The sequence below is a fragment of the Podarcis tiliguerta genome (genome assembly GCF_965153285.1).
Source record: "Podarcis tiliguerta genome assembly, chromosome: 3".
Lineage (NCBI taxonomy): Eukaryota > Metazoa > Chordata > Lepidosauria > Squamata > Lacertidae > Podarcis > Podarcis tiliguerta.
The window spans coordinates 26230320-26248169 of NC_139536.1; the positions used below are offsets into that span (position 1 = coordinate 26230320).

Here is a 17850-nt window from a genome sequence, read left to right on the forward strand (position 1 = left end):
GATATCTTTTTAGGAACTTGTGCAAAATCTTTTCTTCCAGTCATGAGGCACTGTAGGGCACTGGATTTTAAATTCTGGTTGTGGGTTGCTCTACATACGGGGCAGTCATGACCAACTCTAGGGTTGTGCGCTCATCTCACTCAAGAGGCCGGGAGCCGGCGCCGTCCGAAGACACTTTTGGGTCACGTGGCCAGCGTGACGAAGCTGCACTGGTGAGCCAGCACCAGTGCCGCACACGGAAACGTCAACACATAACATCATGCAAATAATTGTATTCATTTTTCAGATGTTTTGGAATTGGGAGAATGAGGGTAGAAGTATTTCCTAAGGCTATAATACTGTCTGTAAAAGACTCTCCCACCTACACCGCTTCATTTTAACAGAGAGAAATATTGCCCAAGAGCTCTTGCTTTCTTTTATTTGAATCAGATCAAACACTGCTGAAAAGGTTCTCAAGATGCTGGAAATTCCCCTCGTAAATTACACTAGTCAAATATTCTTGCAAAGCCTTCAAGACAATTTCATATGATTACTGGGTGCCAAAAATGCTGTTTCATTTCATTTCACATTATAAATGTGTGTTTACTTCTAAACTAGAGAACACAAGCAGATAAGAAACTGTGCATGTAACTCTTTTTATTTTTTAAAAAATCTGCACACAAACTTTTAAACACACACACACACACACATTTAAATGAAGCAGGGGGGGAACCTGTAGGAATTCCATATGTCACTTTTCAATCAAGGACAATGGGGGGGACAGGGGAAAACTGTAACTGATTGTACATTTGTTCATATATTTTATTTTATTTTTTTAAAAAAAAGGTTATGCAGAAAATGAACAATGTGAGCACATAAAGCTTTCTGAATGCCTACAACACTGGAACAATAAAACACATTCTCAGTCCACAGTCACAGTAAAGCTTTTGGAGCTATGCCCTGAGAAAAAAACTGGCTTAGTTTGGCTGTAATGAGAAACAATGATTTTCTATTATGAGAATGAGCTGTGGTGAACCTTGGTCTAATGCAGTCATCCTTGCATCTCCTTCCTTTCACTTCTGATTTTTAAACTAACCACAGTTTCCTATTATGTGCTAACTGTGGCTTGTTCAGACTATGATTAATGAGAACAAGTCAGAATCTGGAACCACTTTGATCCTGATTGGCTATCATTAAAATCACAGATTAAACAAACCAGTTTCCCGAGTCAGACATCTTGGGGAACTCTGGTTAGTTTAAAACAGGGGTGCCTAACCTGTGGTCCTCCAGATGTTGCTGGACCCATCAGCCTCAGCCAACAGGGTCAATAGCCAGGAATGATGGGGTTTGTAATCTAACAACATCTGGAGGGCCACAACTTGGCCAATCATGATGTAAAACTACTATTCTCCATCCCTAGGTTATGAAGCAGAAAAGGGGAAAGAGGAAGCAGAAGTACACTCATTCATTTAGCGGGAAACCATGGCTTACCCACTAAAGGAACTAGACTACTGTTAGCTAGTCACAATCTATAACAGTAGCTGCAGGGTAGGCGGGGACTGGATAAGGCCCGTGGGACTTGTTTATCCGGCCTGCGGTGACCCCTACCACCGCCCACCGCTGCCCGCTCTTACTGGTGCGGCGCGGGGACCCACTTCTGGGTCGGAGGAGCACCAGAAATAGCTTGTGCACATGCGCATGGGCCTTCTCCAACCCGGATGCGCACTGGAAATAGTGTTTGCGCACGTGTGGGCGCGTGCTTCTCCGACCCACCGCACAATCGTCGCTCAAGACACTGGCCCGAGGCAAGGGAAGCTTGGACCCCTGGCCTAAGAGCATCAGGTGAGAAAGCACGAGTTATGGGTTCAAGGCCTGTCCCTAAAATGATTTCCCCCTCTGTTTCAACATTTGTTCACTCTCAATATTTGCAGTGTAACTTCCAACTAACCAGGATGGGCAGCTACATAATGAGAAAGAGAGAGAGAAAGAGAGACAGACAGACAGAGAGAAAAATACAGTGGCTAGAATGTTAAACTGCACTTCCCAATTTAAATTACATGTTTCAATCTCATGCAATAGTCCTGGGAATCTCCACCATAGCAAATGTAGCGAAATAAATTTCTAACACAGTTATGCCAGGAATTATTTCTTGGGGGCTGAATTCCATACATATACTATTTCCAAATTAAAAATGTCAGTCAGTGGCTGTCATCTGAAATATTTTGAATCAAGCCAGCTACCAACGCTGAGCATCTAGTCTACAGTAACTGGAACTTATTCCTGTTGCAGTCAAATAAGCAGATATGAGAAAGAGTGAGCAGGTGAGTTTGCCGTACCTTGAACCGCCAAGGCAGCTAACTTTATCCCATGTTCCCGTGAAGATCGCAATCGTCCATCAAGAACATCTTTTTTTACCTGTAGGTAATACTGATACCTGTAAACAAGAGAAACAGCAAAATGAAACCAACATTTTGGTTTCTACACTTTGGTATCTACACTTGGGATTCCCCTCACTCCACCCCGAAAGAACAAAGAGATTGCTGGGCAATTACATTTATACCCAAACATTCTACATAGTTTGTTGTACATTTGAACCCGAGGGCGAGTGCTTCAGCATGGAAGAGAAATACCTGTTCTAAATTCCAGGATTCTCAACTGTATGAAGAGCCTACATAGCAGACTCCTATGCAAGTTTCCTCAGGCTCCCTTGTGGTCAACGGGACTTACTCTTGCCTTTTCCTGGCAAATCCAACCAACACAGTGCTCCTCCAGATACAGTCATACAGATACAGTCATACCTCGGGTCGAAGTAGCTTCGGGTTGAGCATTTTCGGGTTGTGCTCTGCGGTGACCCGGAAGTAACAGAACGCGTTACTTCCGGGTTTTGCAGCTCGCGCATGCGCAGATGCTCAAAATGATGTCATGTGCATGCATGGAAGTGGCGAATCGCAACCCCGCGCACGCACAGACGCGGGTTGCGTTCTGCTCTGGATGCAAACGGGGCTCCGGAACGGATCCCGTTCACATCCAGAGTTATCACTGTAGTCTGCTTAATAAGCATTCATCCTGATTTGCTTTCAAATAGGCTTGTGTGAAGGTTGTGCCCACTGTTCACTGAGCATTCATTCTAATACATTTGCATGGGGTTATATAACAATGAACATTCATCATTCTCCTCCCTGCTCTGTGTTTACAGTGGTACCTCGGTTCTCAAACTTAATCTGTTCTGGAAGTCTGTAAAGCTAAAATTTCCAGTATGTGCCTGAATCCATCCCTCAAAATACTGTCAGTCTGGAGGCTGCTAATAATAAAGATGTATTGTAAGAAATCAATGGAACTCTCTAATCCGTTTTCGAAACAGTTCCTATAGTGTTTTTGCAAGGTGTTAGCTATGAGTCTGGAGCATCTGAAAAATACCTGCTGAAATACATTTGTTTCTTGATAGGCAAAGCTCTTCTTCTCATTCTCCAGGGCCACTGAAAGATAGAGATGCAGGAGCTGGCCGCTAGACAGCACCAAAGGTCTGACCAAGCCTGAATTCTCCAGCTTGCTGCACAGTTGTGACATTATAATTAAGAATGCACTTCAGAGCCTGGCTGAGCACTGGAATAGGCTGGGGAGTTTTGCTAGATGCTAAATTTCTGAAGGCCTGTGGGGTTTGTCTAAATTAGGTTGCCTGGAAAGAAAAATAAGCCTGGAGTATGTGAACAGAAGACCTTCCGTTAGCAATGGGAGCAGAGTTTTCCCTGTTTTGACTGTACATATAATCGCTGCAAGGCTGCCAATCTCATTTCAACGGGTATGCATGGGAGTGGAAAACAAGTCCAGGCAAAGATGGAACTACAAGATGGTTGTTTCCCTTCAGCAGAAAACGTGAGTTGTAACCTTACGCACCATCAGATGCATATCACGTCATTTACAATAACAGACTAGAGTTGCACTTGGGGAGTAGAACAGGGCAAAAGTTTTAGCCCATCCAAGTGAGAGCAGCAAGGCGGAACCATCTCTTTCTGTCTGAAGTCCTGTCACTTTTTTTATCCTTATTACTGTACCATGGAACACATATTTAAACAGCAGCAGCATCCATTAAGCAGTGACGCTTGAAAATGTTGTTCAGTTATTTTTAAGCAAACCAACCAGCATAACTCTGTTGCCCTGTTCTGTTCATAGACCATGTCCATGTGACTAATACATGAAAGGGGTTAGAGCAGGCTTCCTCAACCTTGGCCCTCCAGATGTTTTTGGCCTACAACTCCCGTGATCCCAGGTCAGGGATGATGGGAGTCGTTCTAGAACAGCCTTTCTCACCCCTGGATGTTGGACTACAACTCCCATCATAACTAGCTAGCAGGACCAGTGGTCAGGGATGATGGGAGTTGTAGTCCAATACCATCTGGGGACCCAAGGTTGAGAAAGGCTGCTCTAGAATGCCATGATTGTGGGGTTGTTGTTGTTGTTGTTTAAAAAAGAAGAAGCTCAGGCATCAGAGATGGGCCTTGCTGGGCCTCTTTAACTCCACTTTTTAGCTGTTCTCAAGGAAGTATGAAGTAAAAAAGCTGAAAGCATCTGCAGAAACATACACCATACAGAAACACTCAGTGGAAGATCTTGGTTTGCTGACCTAAGATGGGTGAAACAAAATGGCCTGCATTAATTTCTGTCTCATACCATGGGCTGCATGCTGTTTTTTCACCTGTAAGAACTATAACTGCCAACTGATCGATTGAGCAAGTACAAATTGGGTCAAGCGCAAGCCCAGATCAATGTGATCAAGTAAGAGGTCTCACACCATTCTATCAGGAGGTGTGTACCACACAATGTGGGAAATCGGGCCTTTAGTGTGGTGGTACCTGCCCTCTAGAACTCCCTTCCATTGTATATCAGACAGATGCCTTCTCTATGGTCTTTTCAGTGCCTGCTGAAGATGTTCCTCTTTCAAAAGGTCTTCCAAAAATCTTTATCTATGTGCTGTTGCAAACTTCTTTTTCATAATGGTTTATAACTGTTTTTATATATGCAATTGTTTTAAGTGTTTGCAGCTGTTATATATATGCTGTTATATTGTAAACTGCTTCAGGATGTCTCATGGGAAGTGATTCATAAGTAAGAAGTTTCTAGTGTTTAAACTGATTAAGTTTAGGTACATCTTCATAACATCAAAGCCTCACCAAAAATGTATTTTTATTAAGTATACTTTATTCAGATCATTGATATATCAACAATAATTCCAACTAATAGCCTTAAATTAATAACATTACAATAAACTAAATATAGCATAGGGTTTACACTGATACCGAACTTATTATTCCAGAACATCTAAACAAAAACCAAAAAAACCACACCCCACAATTGCTCTATAAATTGCTCTTATTGGGTTGATTTACACATATTCTGTTATAGTAGGTAAACTGATCATCGTCACTTTGGCCCAGATCTTTTTGATTCATTCAAACTCTGTAGCAGGTATGTTCTTATTCTAGTTCTTTGCAATCACTATGTTTGCACCAGTGGTAAGGTTAGTTTCCACTTCTTGATCATTTCTGAGGAAACGTATTTTAAATAAATATATTTTTTAAGATACTAAAGGAAGTGTGTGGAGTAAAGAAACCAATATGTTTGAAGGGAAAGGCCATTACCTTGCTATAATAATACGCAAGGATGGAAACAGTTGTCGTCGTCTCTCACAAATAATAATAATAATAAACACCTGTATGCTTTAACTTTCAGCTCAATCCATTAAAATTAGCCTCTGCTGAATAATCAATGGAAGCTTTTGCTGATCAAACAAGCATTCCAGCTGTCTAAACCTTGCAGCCTTACTGTGCCTGTAGAGTGTTTCGTCAGCGCAATCAATTCCACTTGCAAAATGGACCTTTCCTCCCCCCTCTCTGTGTGCACCCCTGCCTCCCCCAAATTTGCTCTGGAAGGTTGGGGAAAACCCCAGAAAAGATTTAGGGTTTAGGGTAGGAGGAAGGGGGGGTCTGTTGCACTCGTGCAAATCCTTGCACTGATGGAGCTTGTTTCTTAGCACTACACTGGATGCAACACACTTTTTAGATCCTGGATGTCTCCAAGCTATACTTTCAATTGGGTGTATTTGAAAAAAATAAAGGAACGTGCTTGATAGCAGCTTATAATATGAAACACCCATCTTGGTTGCCAGCAAGGTACAACTCCTTTTAAATTCCTCTCTATTACGTAATTACTGGATGGACCGGTAGCCTGTTAATTAAACAGCCTAGACCTGTTCCCATCTTCCTGGTAATTTCTCAGGGATTTGAATGGTTTTTATTTTATTTTTTAAAATGAAAACGATGCCGAAGAAATATTGATTCGGGGAATCATAGAACTAATGAACCTTTTCTTAAAATGTAGCAAGTTGGGGATGACAGGGATCCCAGTCCCTAGCAGCTTAAAGATAGCAGTGAATTGCGAAACAGGAACTGGAGTAGGCTGATATGAGTATTATAAGAGAGGCAGTGTGCTGCAGCAGTGAGAGTGATGGGCTAATACCAGTCCAGAGAGACCCAGGTTCAAATCTCCAGGAAGCTACAAAGCCTGCTGGCTAATCATGGGTTGCGGACTTGCCCTCTGGGTGGAGAACCACATACGCTACCCTGAAGCTGTTAAAAGATAAGTAAAGTAAAGGGACCCCTGACCATTAGGTCCAGTCGTGACCGACTCTGGGGTTGCGGCGCTCATCTCGCTTTATTGGCCGAGGGAGCTGGTGTACAGCTTCCGAGTCAAGTGGCCAGCATGACTAAGCAGCTTCTGGTGAACCAGAGCAGCGCACAGAAACGCCGTTTACCTTCCCGCCAGAGTGGTACCTATTTATCTACTTGCACTTTGATGTGCTTTCAAACTGCCAGGTTGGCAGGAGCAGGGACTGAGCAACGGGAGCTCACCCTGTCGCGGGGATTCGAACCGCCGACCTTCTGATCCGCAAGTCCTAGGCTCTGTGGTTTAACCCACAACGCCACCTGCATCCCTAAGAGATGCGGATCCCTAAGGGATTCTCTTAAGGATCCCTAAGAGATCCCTAAGAGATGTTAAGAGATAGGCAGGATAAAACAGTAATTGATAAACGGATCAGGTTTAAGGCAGTGCCATGGGGGCAGGAATGCCAGCCTTGGAAAGTGAAACTGATGGATGTGCTCTCGCTTCTACCTGTTTGGCCTACTTCTTACCAAGATAGTCTGCATACCAGTTCAGAGGACTGTCCATCATGTCAACTGGCAGCAGGGTTTCAGACAGAGATCATCCACTACACATTTCATGGTGTGAAATGGTTGGGGCAATATGTTTTTCGCACCATACCTTCAAGATTTCCTCTCTTCTTTGATTCCGGGCTCGTTTTCTCCTTTCCTACGTTGAGGGGGAGGGCGCAGGGTAAGGGTTGGGGACCTGCCATCACCAACTGGGAATTAATGTTCTCCCACAAATCTTACTCATTTTTGTCCTCAACAGATTTCAGGTTTTGGATGTACTAAAACAGTGTTTTTCAACCACTGTTCCTGTGCTGCGAGATGTTGCCTGGTGTGCCGTGGGGAAAATTGAAAAAGTCGAAAGATTTTTTTTAAAAAAAATAAATTCAAATTTTCGCCTACTAGGTGGGCGCCGGACTGTGTCCTGGGTATGGCAGGGGTGGGGTTTTTGACCCCAACCTCGGCCAGCAGGGGCGCCGATTGGCGCTCCTCAGGGGGACACTCTCCACTTTTCTGATGTCTGGGCTGTGATTGGTCCAGACTCCAGCCTGGACCTATCACAGTAGGACACCATCTTCCGACTTCCTTCCCGCCCGAGCACAGTGTGCGCAGCAGCGGAGAGAAGAAGACGTCGCGACTCGAGTCACCAGGAGGACAAGAAGTTGTCATTTTATTTCTCTTCAGTCTCCACTGAATGCCTTGACTGGGTTAGGGAACCTTATAGCTCAGCATCAGTTGGTGGAAAGGACATGACTTTACATGACATGAGCAGGAGGAACTAACTGAACTGAGACAAAATCGTGGTTTCAAGCTAAGATTTGCTGATCTACCTTTGGACAGTTTTTGGTTGGATACTGCCAAGGAGTTCCCCCTTCTGGCAAACAAAGCTATTTTGACATTGCTCCCATTTTCTACTACATATCTCTGTGAGATGAGCTTTTCAAGCATGATTGCTATAAAAACTAAATACAGGCAGAGACTGAGAGCTGTTGACGAAGAGCTACGTGTGTGTCTTTCTTCGATTCCAGCTTTGTGTTCAGCCAGACAGGCCCAGGTTGCGCACTGAATAAAGTATTTTATAATTTTTCATATTTCTGTTTACTTACTATTTCATAATAAAGTAATTATAAAATACTTTCTTTGTGTTTATTTGATTCCTATTCAAGAGAATTACTTTATATATAGTCAATATAGGCACAGAGTTAAATTTTTTAACATTTTCTAATGGTGGTGTGCCTCGTGATTTTTTTCATGAAACAAGTGTGCCTTTGCCCAAAAAAGGTTGAAAAACACTGTACTAAAACAATCATTTTTTTATTAATATTTTTTGAATTGGTTAGTCGCTTTACTTGCCTGGGGCAACCTGAAGCGCCTTGCAAACAAACAAAGAGAAAGCCAAGAATGCCCCCATATAGATACATTAGAACCAAGGCAAAAGAGACACTTAAAATAAATGTATTAAGATTAAACCTTTGGGGTGTTTTTTTTAAAGGGGGCAATAATATAGCCTGTGCTTTTGCAACAAAATGGAAGGCATGTCTCAACCCAGTCCTTAGTGCCTGCCCTTGAACTCTTGAATTAATTAAAGCAAATTACAGGGAGACAAAGTACAATGCATAAGCACACCAAACTCCCTTCACAACCACCTATTAATCAGGGTTAATCCAAAATACCAGGAGATTCAGGACAGTACCAGAAACATGGAGGTTTGGGGGTGTTTTTTTTTTTGGTTTTTTTTCTCCAAACATCACACACACATTTCTGGAATAGCCTCCAATTCTTTACTCCGCTTTCAAAGACATTCTTGAGCATACCTCAGCTGAACTAGGACCATAAATTGTAGCAAATCCGAAACAAGGTGACAGCAATTAAAAAAAAAAAAAAAGCACAGAGGCCCAATGGGATTAACCCAATTTGTCAAGCTTGGAAAGGAACAAGGAAAAGACAATTTAAAAAGAGAAAAGGCAGCTGAAATGAGTGGAGCAGGAAGCAAGAGGGTGGGGGAAAGAGCATGCTTTCCTTTCCTCCCCCCCCCCTTTCCTGGGTTCAGCACCCAGCTGAACACCATGTGCTTCTTATAATTAGAGTACTGAACAGTTTGCACTGGGCATTGGCTAAGTCACTGCCTGCCACTCGAAATAATGGGTTGGAATTCTCAGCACCCTGCTTTCCCCTGCTGTGACCACACTCCTCCCAGGGACTTGACTCTTGATATTTTATTTGTATTATTATTATTATTTTAATATTTTTATTAAGAATTTAAACAAAACATATTGTCTTAATACATATCATCCTTGATTCCCCCCCCCATTTCCCCCCTCGCCCCATAAAATAACCCTCTCCCCTCCTCCCCTGAGTTCTCTCTGCTCCAATCTCTGGTTTCTCTACAGATGCTATTCTCTGCATGTTACATAATTGTATAAATCCTCAATTTGTCTGACTGATTATTGTCATTAAAAAATTTGTGAGTGTTTATTCAAAACCTGCCAAGGAGTCCAGTTCACTTTGTTGTTTCTTTAAGTGCTTTGTAAAACGTTCCCATTCATCTTTAAAGTCACAGTTATCCTTGTCCCGTAGTTTGTGAATCAATTTTGCCAATTCTGCATAGTCCATCAATTTCTCTTGCCAGAGGTCTTTAGTCGGGGTTTCCTCGTTCTTCCATATTTGTGTTATTTTTAATACAGGAAGAGCCCTGATGGATCCAGCATGCTGTTCTCAAGGTGGCCAACCACCTGCCTACAAAAAACCAAGAACGGCACCCTCCCCACTTCAGCTCCCCAGCAGCAACTGGTATAAACAGGCATAGCTGTGTAGTGGACATACCCGTATTTTTCACTCTATAACACGCACCCGACCATAACACACACATAGTTTTTAGAGGAGGAAAATCCGTAGGCATGCCACCCATAGGCATTCCCTCCATAACACGCACAGACATTTCCCCTTACTTTCTAGGAGGAAAAAAGTGAGTGTTATGGTGCAAAAAATACGGTAATTATATCGCTCTCACAACTAATTGCCATTGACAGCTTTATCATTCATACATAGCAGCTAAAGGGGCCCCAAGAATTATTTAAGAAAGAAATGTCAATTTAGCACTATAAGGCAATGCTTTATATGGGGAACTTGAATTGAAAAGTTTTGGATAACTGGGATTCACATGATGGGTGTCAGACTATCCCACCGACAACTTCCACGCACGGTAAGGAACACAGCTCACCATAACAGAGTTTAATTGTGCCAAGCCACACCAACTGAATCATACCCCAATATGCTTCTGCTTGCTCTGAAAGGGACATGCCACTAACATTACAGTGTGAGGGAAAGAAGCTTGGGTTACATACTGAAGCAATGTGAGTCAACAGTTTGAAGATTCCTCTGGTATTCAGCCAGGTTAATAGCCAAGTCAGATGATGAGATTCATGCTAAAAGAATCTTAAGGATATGGCAAGGCCAAATGTTAAAAATGAGATGCGCTGCAAAGTCTTCTTGTAAAAATGCTTTCAGTACGTGGAGTGCATGGAACCATCCTTGGTGGATCGTTCCTTTACAGTGGTACCTCAGGTTACAGACGCTTCAGGTTACAGACTCCACTAACCCAGAAATAGTACCTCAGGTTAAGAACTTTGCTTCAGGATGAGAACAGAAATTGTGCTCCGGCGGTGCAGCAGCAGCAGGAGGCCCCATTAGCTAAAGTGGTACCTCAGGTTAAGAACAGTTTCAGGTTAAGAACAGACCTCCAGAACGAATTAAGTTCTTAACCCGAGGTACCACTGCATATTTATCATTTACTTGTTGCCCATAGAGTAACTTACTGCAATCCTTTTGTTCTTTTCCACATTTCAAATATGTGGTCCAGAACAAGCGTGATGCTGAAAACCATGGCATGCCTGATTATTATTCCCATTTTACAGGTCAGGATTTGTTTCAAATCTTTCTAAGCTGTCTTTCACGGCTATGTAGCTTTCCCAAGATAACTTGCGTTAATAGCAAATGCAGAATTTTAACCATAACACTGGGACATATGATTCAATTTATTTTTTTTAAAAGAGTCAGCTTATATAAGCCCAATGCAATAAAATTCAACAGCTACCAATAAAAACCTCAGGAGGAGAATGTGCAGTTAAACCTTCAAGTAAAAACCAGGGGAAACAAATGAGTTTTTAAAACTTTCTTAAAAGACCTGAGCTGAGGCAGCCCGTCATATATCTCTTGGAAGGGAACTCCACCACTAAAAAGGCCCAATCTCCAATGTATTCCTCATCTCTCATGATGTGATTCCCTGCCTCCTTTCAAAGTTTGAAGCAAACCTCTGTTGGCTGTTTTGCATGCACTGGGAAACTATGAGATGCACCTTCCTTGCAAAAGTGAAGTGGAATAGCTTTGATTCTGCTTTGGTTCCTTGTATGTAAGGGAAACCCGCCTTCATTTTGAAAATTCACATAAAACAGCAAACATTGCCTTGAATGAAGAAAGTAGACAGAAGAGAGAAGAGAGGGTGAAAGGAGGAGAAAACATGTGAGCCTGAGACAGATTCTCACAGTGAAGTGACACATTATCTTCCAAGCAGTTTGTATAGAAATTGGCATGATAAGCCTCTTTTAAAGTAGATCTTACTTGGAGGCAAGTCCCACTGTACTGAACATGACTTACTCCTAAGTAAGTACAGTGGTACCTCGGGTTACAGACGCTTCAGGTTACAGACTCCGCTAACCCAGAAATAGTACCTCAGGTTAAGAACTTTGCTTCAGGATGAGAACAGAAATCATACGGCGGCAGCCGGAGGTCCCATTAGCTAAAGTGGTACCTCAGGTTAAGAACAGTTTCAGGTTAAGAACAGACCTCAAGAACAAATTACAGTGGCACCTCGGGTTAAGTACTTAATTCATTCCGGAGGTCCGTTCTTAACCTGAAACTGTTCTTAACCTGAAGCACCACTTTAGCTAATGGGGCCTTCTGCTGCTGTTGTGCCGCCGGAGCACGATTTCTGTTCTCATCCTGAAGCAAAGTTCTTAACCTGAAGCGTATGTAACCTGAAGCGTATGTAACCTGAGGTACCACTGTAAGTTCTTAACCGGAGGTACCACTGTATGCATGGGCTTCAGCTGTATTTATGTAGAAATGCCCTTTGCAATCCCAAGCCAATGTGGGTCACCTCTCAAGAGGAGTTATGTAAAAGTGACATCCTTTACCCAGCAGCTTGCGCCCAGGTATGTGTTTACAGCTCACTACAGCGCTAAGCTTTGCAGAAACGCCACAGGTCTGGGCAAGCGAATGGAATTCTTTTGTGACTTGTAGGCTCAACGGTGTTGTTAACTAAATCCCAGCTTCAGAATCACCTGTGCAACAGGATTGTTTTCAAATTATACATTCGGTTACCCTCCGTCGACCCAATTGCCTTCGGGGTTGGGTACGCTGGCAATGGAGTCTGCAGGCACTGGGGCGTGGTGTGTCATGACCCCGCTAGAGGAGTCCTCATCAGGGAAGAATCTGGTATGATTCCTTTTAAAATCCCTGGGAAGAGAGATTCGGTGGTAAAGCACTCTGGGAACTGTAGTTCTGGGAGGGGAACCGGAGCCTCCTAAGAATTCTTGATGGCCTTAACGAACTACAGTTCCCAGGATTCCTTTGGGAAGAGGTGACTGTTCAAGTGATGTCACAGTGCTTTCAAGGTACAGTGCGGACGTAGCTTAAAAGTAAACTTGGCAGAAATTCTCCTTCCTCCCACGTGCAACAGTGCAGGAGGGGAGAGCATGTGAATGCAATGCTTTGCCTGGGTGTGCATGTAGCACCTGTTGCTTAAGGTTCTGTGCAAACCAGTGACATTGTTATCTGACCTGGGCAAAGACTGAGCAAGTCCTTTTACTGTCAGAGTCAAATGTACACTGGCATTGGGTCTCCTCAATGGTGTAGCTTGATGGTCACACTGAAACGCTGCTGTGCCGATAGAGGCTGTGGAGAGATTGAACATCTCATGAAATTTTGAGGATATATTTATATTCCCCTTCAAATTATTCATCAGCCACTCTCCAGTGAATTATTTGAACGCCCTAGTAGAACAAAGCTGCATTCATTTACGTTAGTTACCCATTCACTGACCTCTCACAGTACATAAATTCCTCACTGTTAACTACATGGGGGGTGGGAGAAAGGGGGGGGGGAGTTAATCATATTCGGATAATTATCTTTCCCCTCCTCGCACAAGTGGGAACTACCATTTATTTTTCTGCCTAGAAGCATCTGCAGAGATGCTTTTCCTATTTTCATGTGAGGAAAGATTACATCCCCATTACAGAGAAATCTACAGATTGTAAAACCCAAAAAGGTCAGGGCCACTTTAGTTATTTCAAACAAGTCATGCTGAAAATGCCTCGTACAATTAGTCAGTAAGTTGTCTCGTTTTAATTATTGCTTTCATTTTTTCCCATAACAAAGAGGGTTAATTGAACTCCGCAAGCACTAAGATGCAAGAAAGGCGCAAAGGAAATTGTGTCACACTTTTCAACTCCCATCTTCTTTCAGGCTCGTTTGCATATTACAATGGTTATGCAAATGCAGCTAATTACATTAAGCTCTCCCTCAACAGTTTGTACAAGGGATGGCCAGTTCTTGAGTTCATGGGAACGACTCTGCAGCCCTGACGAAAACCCGGGGTCCATACTTTGTTGCAGAACACAATTCTCTAATGGATCATCAAGCTCTAAATTCAAACTGATGCTGTCTAAACAGTAATGGATTCACAATTCTGGGGCTTAGGCAGCATAGGAGTCATCACTGGGATGGAATGGTGGCCAAGGAATGCAATACGTGGTTCCAATTTAAATATAACGCAGCCGAGAGGGGGTAGTTCTCAGATACAAGAGTGAACTTCAAGATGCAAAGGGTGCTAAGTGGGATATGAATAAGGTCCCCACATGCAATGGGACTCCCCCCCCACCCCCACCCCAAACCTGTGCTGGGTTTTCTCCCCAACCCTCCAGAGGCAATTTCAGGGGCACATGGGCAAAGGAGAGGGGGAGAAAGTCTGGACCTTTAATGCCCTAAACGGCCTCAGTCCAGTTTATCTGAAGGAGCGTCTCCACCCACATTGTTCTGCCCGGACACTGAGCTCTAGCACCAAGGGCCTTCTGGCGGTTCCCTCACTGCGAGAAGCCAAGTTACAGGGAACCAGACAGAGGGCCTTCTTGGTAGTGGCACCCTCCCTGTGGAACGCCCTCCCACCAGATAACAAAGAGAGCAACAACTACCAGACTTTTAGAAGACATCTGAAGGCAGCCCTGTGTAGGGAAGCTTTTAATGTTTGATGTATTACTGTATTTTAATATTTTGTTGAAAACCACCCAGAGTGGCTGGGGAAGCCCAGCCAAATGGGCGGGGTATAACTAATAAATTATTATTATTATTATTATTATTATTATTATTATTATTATTATTACGCAAGCGGACCTCATTCACGCACACAACAACTTAGTTAAGAACATACGAAAAGCCTGTGGATCAGGCCCTCTAGGCCAGCATCCTGTTCTCACAGTGGCCAACCAGTAGCCCAAACAGCCTGACCAAATAAAGCAATCGTGATTTTTTTATTCAGCAGGGGAAGGGTGAAGTGGCCTATAAATTATTAAATTAAATTAATAAAACATATAAATAAGCATTACCCTATCTTTACATACCGCTATCACCTGACACAGGGAAAGGATGTAGCTCAGTGGTGGAACACCTGCCTTGCATCCAGGGCCGAACCAAGACATTTGCGCACCTGAGGCGAACCACAAAATGGCGTCCCTACCCCACCAGGGAAGAAAAGGCGAGTGAAGATGTACACCAGGAACAAGGGGTGGGGAGGAATCAAATCAACCTTACATGACGGTTGAAGGCTGCTGTGGGGTGAAAGAGGCCTGCTCTGAATCAAGCTGGGTGGGTACAGACTCCAGAGAGCAGGCCCCACCATTTTCTCCCAACACTGCCTCCGAGGGGCTGCTGCAGAGGTGGCATTGTGGGGGCTGTCGAGGAGGTGGCAGATCCAGCCTCGAAAGAGCATGCTGCATTATTGTCTTGGAAGATGTAAGGCCAATTCTGGGGTGATTTCTAATACTTGCTTGGTTATTTTACTTATTTCTTGTATGGTTGTTGTCCAGAATAGTTGGATTTTGGGGCACTCCCAGCACATGTGGAAGTATGTGCCTGTGGAGGTGCACCCTCTCCAGTATTTGGTGATGCTCCTGGGCATATTAGCGCTAGTTTTCTTGGTGTTAGGTACCACCTGTGGGTGAGTTTCAGAGTGAGTTCTTTTCTTTCTGTTGATAGGGATTTAAAGGGGGGGGGGGTTAGACCACATTTTGGTCCATTGAGTGGGGTTAATCTCAGAGCCTATGTCATCCTCCCATTGTTTTTTGACTGCATCTAGGGAGTTCGTGGGGAAAAATACGAGAGAGAAACAATGCACATACTTTTGTAAATCAAGAAAATCTTTAATAAAAAAATATATGAAAGAGCATGCTGCAGCTGCTGCCACAGCAGCATAGGGCGATGCATTCCTTGGAGGCTGGGTCTCCTGCCTCTCTGGGTGCTGCTGTCTGAGGTGGTTGCCTCACCTTGCCACATGGGTTGGCCGGCCCTGATCCTTGGCATCTCCAGGTAGGGCTGGGAGAGACCCCTGTCTCAAATCCTGGAGAGCCATTACGTGTCAGAGTAGACAACACTGAACTTGATGGACCAAAGGTCTGACTCAGTATAAGGTAGCTTCCAGCAGAACTATGAATACTATTAAAGGTAAAGATACCCCTGCCCGTACGGGCCAGTCTTGACAGACTCTAGGGTTGTGCGCCCATCTCACTCAAAGAAGCTGGGGGCCAGCGCTGTCCGAAGGCACTTCCAGGTCACGTGGCCAGCGTGACATTGCTGCTCTGGCGAGCCAGAGCCACACACGGAAACGCTGTTTACCTTCCCGCTAGTAAGCGGTCCCTATTTATCTACTTGGACCCAGGGGTGCTTTCGAACTGCTAGGTTGGCAGGCGCTGGGACCGAACAGCGGGAGCGCACCCCGCTGCGGGGATTCGAACCGCCAACCTTTCAATCGGCAAGCCCTAGACACTGAGGCTTTAACCCACAGCGGCACCCGCGTCCCATGAATACTATTAACCAACACCTAATCTGGTTACATTTTGGCAGGGCCACCTGGTGGAGCCATAATTCAACCCATAATCTGGCACATAAAAAGGTCAAAAAGCCTGCTTGCTTCTCATGAGCAGCAAGGTGTTTTTGAACGCTTGCAAGCAGAAACCTTCCCCAGCAGGAACCGGGACAGCGAGCAAGGGCAAAGAATTGCTTGTGCTGAGATTGCAAGCGGGTAGCAAGGAAATTGATTTAAGCAGTCCCACCCCACCAGCAGCATGAGATGCTTAGGTGATGTCACTGCTTGGGCAAGAACACTATGAATCATCTTTGTTGCTATATTTATAAAAAGATGCAAAGGGGCACCCTCCTTCTGCACTGCCAACACTCTTTGGCACATCATGGTCTCAACATGCCCAGGACCAAACCCTTCCCAGTAGATTAGCAGATTTCCCCTCCTCCTTGTTGGTGGTTCCTGGTGGTTTCTGCCAGGCAGAGAAGAGGGATGACCTATCTGCTACAAAGTGATAAACTTCTACTAGCAGTGATAAACTACTAAGCTGTACTAAGGTCTTCAAGACTGCTGCTTAGGGTTTATGTGAACACAAAATGTGGTGGTTGATTTGGGGTGATGCCCAAGGCTTACTTACCTAGGAGTAAGTCCCAACCAATTCAACAGGACTTACTTCCAAGTAGCCATGAGTAGGACTGCACTGTGAGTGATCAGTTTGTGGTGTGAATTCAGGATCTTTGTTCTTGCAGGCAAATTTCAGAAACTTCCCCATTGTCAGATTTTTCCATGGGCTGATTCAGATGCAAAACTAAAATGGAGCTTGCGCTACATGAGCGAACCTGCTTAAACTTCAGGCTCACGTTTCCCCTTTCCTTTTTCAGTGCATGCCACAGGAGGAGATGGGGGAAATCTGCTTCAAGTGCAAATTGTGGTTAATTTAAACCATGTTGTACTGAATCAAACCATAGTTTCTGATGCTGGATTTTTCCAATAAACCAAAGGTTAAAGTAATTACTGTTCCTGGTTTGGATATAATAACAAACCTCAGCCGCTTTAAACCCAATACAGTGGTACCTCAGGTTAGGCACTTAATTCGTTCCGGAGGTCTGTTCTTAACCTGAAACTGTTCTTAACCTGAAGCACCACTTTAGCTAATGGGGCCTCCCGCTGCTGCCACGCCGTCAGAGCACAATTACTGTTCTCATCCTGAAGCAAAGTTCTTAACCCAACGTACTATTTCTGGGTTAGCGGAGTGGAGTGTGTAACCTGAAGCGTATGTAACCTGAGGTACCACTGTAGTGGGTATTTCCAATTTCTTCACACCTGAAGAAGAGACAGGTAAAGTGCTTGCTCTTAAGACGCAAGCAAGCTCATTCATTTTAGCTGCCAAATGTACAAGTTGGTCCCCATGCTTCTACTTAATAGGGTTGTCAACTTTACTAAAACCATGTTTAAAGTTACAATATGCATTTTAATTGGAAACTCACAAGCATATTATAAAAAAGTGTGCTTTGAGGTTCAACTCAAATGGAAACTTGC

General features: G+C 43.9%; 1 protein-coding gene across 3 annotated transcripts in view; it reads right to left on the bottom strand.

Annotated features, from left to right (window-relative positions):
- PTPN14 (protein tyrosine phosphatase non-receptor type 14) overlaps positions 1-17850 on the bottom strand; it is a 518691-nt gene that overhangs the window by 437769 nt on the left and 63072 nt on the right. For all 3 annotated transcript variants that reach the window (XM_083433273.1, XM_083433272.1, XM_083433271.1), the window contains exon 4: positions 2316-2413. In XM_083433273.1, coding sequence (XP_083289399.1) covers positions 2316-2413 — 98 coding nt within the window. The remainder of the gene's footprint in view (positions 1-2315; positions 2414-17850) is intronic.